Here is a 5663-nt window from a genome sequence, read left to right on the forward strand (position 1 = left end):
GTGGCGTTGGAAAGAGGACTCATAGACCTTTCATTGGATAGGTAATGGCCCACCTAATTCGTTTTTAGCTATGAGATATGACCATCTAAAGTTGACCCTCACTCCTAACTTAAAACTAAAAACTCTTTTTAGGGGACTGTTTTGAGGGTCTTGGTTCTAAATGAATTCATGACTTAGCTTAAGGTCTTGCTAGCTTATAAAGGTGAGTAATCAACTAGCTAAACAACCACTTAATCCCTTAGTCAATTAACTAACTTAATCCCTAATCACCGACTTAACACTAGAAGGCTGGAAATTGGCAGCACCTACTGCCACCCACTTACAGACCGTAAGTGGAGTTACGGCCCGTGCTGTGCTCTCGTCATTTGGTTCAGAGAGGGGGATTGGGGAGTTCTTGGTGGGGATACTAAGTCTCAACCCACGAGACCTACCTACGGGGCGTAGGTCAAGTGACGGCCCGTCACTGCCCTTCGTAGGTCAAGCTGTTTTTTGATAGCTTTTGGCCAAAGGTTGGGTCCTCCTCAAGGACCCCTTGGGTGGTCCGTGGGGGGTCTTACCCGGTCGTTTGAACCCTAAACATGTACATCTATGAATAAGAGTCACTCCTATGGTTTTTAGACCTCAAACAACACACCAAACACCACGACAAGACACTAGCACCAAAGACTAGTTTCCGGATGTCATGGTCATTTCTTGACGTTTGACCTCTAAAGTCACCAAACTAACTTCACTAGCCATTTTTCATCATTTAAACATGTTTCCAACCATAAACTAACATGTGAGGCTCTAGGTCAACCTAATAGATTCAGTCAAGCCTTAGCTAGGTCTTACTAGTTTTGTACGGGGCTTTACAGCTACTTGGTCTAGTTCCTATTTTCCTTATGATGTTTTGAATATGTTCTAGCTTGGAGTCGAGGTTCCTCCTTGTTTATGTGCATTTAGATGAAGTTTCATTAATAATTGGGTTTCTAAGTTCTCTCTTACACTTTCATGTTAGTTTGAGTTGCATTCGAGGACGAATGTTCCCAAGGGGGAGATAATCTAACACGTTGGATTCTGGAAAGGCAAGAATAGGTCAAGTGGGAAACTCACAAGCCCAAAAAGTGGACTATGGAACCCTCCACAGAGGGCCGTAAAGGGGACCACAGTCCATTGAGGGGCTCGTGGTAGGTTTTCAAAACCATCCCCATGTAAACTTCACTTTGACGGATGCCTAGACGACCCATCAAAGTGGTCATAAAGGGGGTCAAGTAAGTAGGGGTCCTCCCCTAGCTACTGGTCAAGGGCCACGAGCATCACAACAGCCCTAGCTACTGGTCAAGGGCCCCGGGCATCACAACTACCCGTGAAGGGTTTTCATTAGACTTAGAGTTTAGGGTAACTTCAAACGATCATATCTTTTAGCACAAAGTGAATTAGGTGGCCCATTACACATCAAATGAAAGGTCTCTAAGTCCTCTTTCCTACGCCACCAAGTTTGCCCAATTTCCATCTCGGAGTAAAAATTTAAGCCCAAAATAATGAAGCACTGTCAGTCTGAATTTCTTCATGACCAATTTGACGGGCTATGGTGGTCATGACGGCCCATGATGCGCTTCCAGTGAGCCAATTCGGCAGTTTTTGAGTCAAGGGTTATTGGGTCTTTTCTCAATTCTTTTAACTCAATACTAAGTTGTTTTTCCTTCTACCCAAAGCCCTATATAATGATTCTAAACCCCCAAATCACTCAAACTAAAATCATTCTCTTAAATATCCAAAAGAAGATCAAGATCCTCATCTCAAATATTTCTCTCTCTAGAAATTGAAGAAGAAAGCTAGGGTTTCAAGATCAACTCTCCAAATCCTCCATTGCTTTCAAGTTTTTGGCATCAAGGTATGATAGTTTTTAACCATGGATTCCTTCCATCCATGGAGTTGTAAAATTCTCCTATTTACAAAGTTAGAAATCCCCAATCGAGTTAGGGTTTTCTTCAGTTGCCATCGGCTCTCTTCAATGTTTATTTAGATGATTGAATTATGATCTCTTATACATGAATTGATGAAATGCTATGGTATTTATGATGATTCCCCATGAACTCATGTAAATCCCATATTTTCCAATTATGAGGATATAATTGGGTTTGGATTATGAAAGAAAAGATTTTTATGAAATCAAGCATGAATTGATATAATTATATGATTTTATGATGAATTTCTATGAGCCCATATCTAACCCATGATTTCTAAATGTTGATGATTGAAATTGGGTTTTGAACCTTGAAAGGTGAATTATGAAATTATGCATGTTTTTATGAAATCTATGCAAATATTTTAAGGATGCTTTGAGAGTAAAGTGTCAATGATGATGTTGATGTTGTGTTCTTGAAAGGATTTGCTCATATGCACATGAAATCATGATTGTGAAAGGTATTCTCACATAATAAGGGTTCTTAGGGTTGAAAGGCTTTCTCACCTAAAATGAATCAATTCTACGAAACTAATCTAATGAAGAGGCAAGAGGCGATTTGTGAGCTAGTATGAAAAGATCATGGACGGTGAAATATTTTACCATGCATGGTTTAAGGAGCTATCCTATGATAATACAAGGGGCGACTACCCATGTCTTTTAAAGATAAGATAAGTCAAGGCTTAATAACTACTCTGTGGGAATTTATGCTTAGCACCGAGAGGATTTTGTGATGGAAGCTCTCTTGAGTTGAGGTCGGGTTTCTTGAAGCAATCTCCTTATCCCTTACCTATGTGCCCCCATAGAATGAATTTATAGATAGACATTAGCTAGTGGATCCACTTAAGCTAGAAATTCATGGCTCTACCTTGGGAAGTAGTACAACCCTTTTCGGTGTGGGAGACACCGGGGATCATGTTATAGCTCACATGGTCTTTATGTCGATTAAGGCTCATTCCCACTATAATAATGAACTAAGGTTACTTCAAGAAGTATCTCACATGTTTTCAATGATGATATTCACTTGCATTGATCATGGTTTTATGACTTACGGTTTTTAACTCCCAAAATACATGTTTTAGTTTGATCATTGCATACTTATGAAAATATCCCTTTTTAGCATAATTAAATGTTTTATGCATGGCTATCATACTTGGTACATTGTTTTGTACTAACGCATACTATTGCCTACATTTCCCAAATGTAGGGTCGGACAGTCAGGGTTCTTAGTTTCGTGGCTAGTTGTTGATATCGAGGTTCTTGATCTTTGGTGAGTCCTCATGCTTCGAGGCAGGACTACCATTGTTTACAGTCTTCTTTCTTATTTTTAGTTTTGGACATTATGTATGGACTAGGCCCAATTTCATTATATTGTATTAGATGTGTATTGAGACAAATGTTTAGACTTTTGCTTTACTATTATAAAATGTTTTGGACTTGAAATGTTGTTTTAAATTCTTTTGTTCTATTTCTTATGTTATGAATGTTAAGTGGCTTGTATGAAGCTTCTCAGGGTCCTATATGCCATGTTACATCTAAGGTGTACCCTTGAGTCGTGACACCACCAATACAAGAGGTGGTCAAAAAGGAAATTATAAAGTTGTTGGATCTAGGGTTGGTGTACCCCATTTCTGATAATCATTGGGTTAGCCTAATGCAATGTGTGCCCAAGAAGAGTTGTATGACAGTGGTTGGAAATGCGAAGAATAAGTTGATTCCGCAAAGACTAGTCATAGGTTGGCGAGTGTGCATGGATTAAAGGAAGCTAAATAAGTGGACCTTGAAGGACCACTACCAATGCCACTCATGGATCAGATGCTTTATAAGTTGGCTAGTAAAGGTTGGTATTGCTTCTTAGATGGATACTCTGGGTATAACCAAATATCAATTGCACCGGAAGATCAAGAGAAGACCACTTTTACATGTACTTATGGTACCTTCGCATTCAAATGCATGCCATTTGGATTGTGTAATGCACCAACAACTTTCCAAAGGTGTATGATGTCCATCTTCTCGGACATGGTAGAGGTCACTTTGGAAGTGTTCATGGATGATTTCTCTATGGTAGGTGATGATGTGTCGTGATATATTAGCACATTTGATGCTCAAAACTAATGATTATTGGAAGAATCGAGTGTATTTATGTGGATATGATGTGTTTGGTGATGTTTGCACAGGTAAAACATGTGGATATGAAAGAGAAATGAAAAGAAGAAAAAAGAAGAAAATACAGGCTAGAACAAGCACCACGGAGACTCGTACGGGCCATGGTTATATTGACAGTTTGTCACAGAGCCCATGGTGATGAAGCAGTGAAGCCACATTGGGATTCTGATCACTAAATTCCAAGTGAAGAACATGGAGCCCTAGATAGGCAATGGTCCTCCTGACGAGCTGTGAAGATGCTCGTGGTGCTGAAGCAGCGGGCATGGATATTCTTAGGTTGCATACTAAAGGTCAATAAAGACCATGACGCCACTGCAGGTTTCACCGACCGTGAAGCTCATGACGGACCGTCAGGCCGTCCATGAAGTTGCCCGACATTTCAGTCCTACTTCAAGTAGGACTCTTTTTAGACAAACTATTTGATTAATTAGGTCGTATTTTGTTTTTATCTCGACACATTTGGAATGAGAGACTCGGTTTGAAATATTCTTAACTTTACTTTTCATTGATTAACATCGAGCAAAGTTTCGAAGTTGGATTCCAGTATTCTGAATATCAAGCGTTCATTGAATTTGAATATTTTCGTAAGTAACTTCTCTTAATATTTTCATTACAAATCTATGTTTGTTCAATAGAAATCATGAGTGGCTAAACACCACAACTAAGGTTGTGGGAACTAGGATGGTAATCTAAATGTGAATTCGTAGAACGAGTAGAAGGTAAATCGTATTTGCAATATTTAACTTATTCATTTGTTCTAATGAGTGCACGAATTAGAGTAAGCCTCTATCTAACAATTGTTCGAGAGAAAAGAGATAATTGGGAAAAAGTGGAGTTAATCTGATAAAATGGCGTTAAAGGTCAAGTTAGAGAGAAAGAACTTTAATATCATTGTACGCAAGGGTAGAATTTGTTAGCACTCGAAGACCGAGAGGAATTGAGTTGAAATTATCTAACTAGACTGAGAAATGTTAGATATAGTCAACTCGCCTATAATTTGCAAATACTAAAGTACCTAAAACTCATTTACGGATGAACACTAGATATATTGTCATTGGAAACACAATCCTGGTTTCATTCATTTATCAATACAACTTTGGAATCAATATTCTGTTAACTGTCAATCTGGATTTTGTTTATCAATATTGGTTACTTGAACTTTACAACTAAACCCAATTTATTTTTCGTAATTAAGTCCTTTAGGAAATAATAGCAACATTTGGATAAACGCGACAATGAAATTATTTCTATAAAGAAATTCTTTGTAGGATTGACCTCAACTCATGTTGAGTTCTATAAATTGACCTCGACCATTTATACTTCTTAATTGAAGTTCGTAAGGAATTTTCAGTGAACAAGCTTCGGAGACACATTTTATTTGTCCCAAGTACGTACCACGGCAGGCTTCACGGACTGTGAAGCTACCATCCATGAAGTTGCCCGACATTTCAGTCCTACTTCGAGTAGGACTCTTTTAAGACAGACTATTTGAATTAATTAGGTCGTATTTTGTTTTTATCTCAACACATCTGGAATGTGCGGCTCAGTTTGA

At 38.6% G+C, this 5663-nt stretch overlaps 1 protein-coding gene across 1 annotated transcript in view; it reads left to right on the forward strand.

Moving 5' to 3' along the window:
- Nucleotides 1-4250, forward strand: part of LOC125855118 (uncharacterized) — an 8357-nt gene extending 4107 nt beyond the window's left edge. Inside the window, exon 2 of the mRNA XM_049534798.1 lies at nucleotides 4123-4250. Within this exon, the coding sequence (XP_049390755.1) occupies nucleotides 4123-4250 (128 nt within the window). The remainder of the gene's footprint in view (nucleotides 1-4122) is intronic.
- Nucleotides 4251-5663: the final 1413 nt, after the last annotated feature.

This window comes from Solanum stenotomum, chromosome 1 (genome assembly GCF_019186545.1).
Source record: "Solanum stenotomum isolate F172 chromosome 1, ASM1918654v1, whole genome shotgun sequence".
In the NCBI taxonomy this organism is placed as follows: domain Eukaryota; kingdom Viridiplantae; phylum Streptophyta; class Magnoliopsida; order Solanales; family Solanaceae; genus Solanum; species Solanum stenotomum.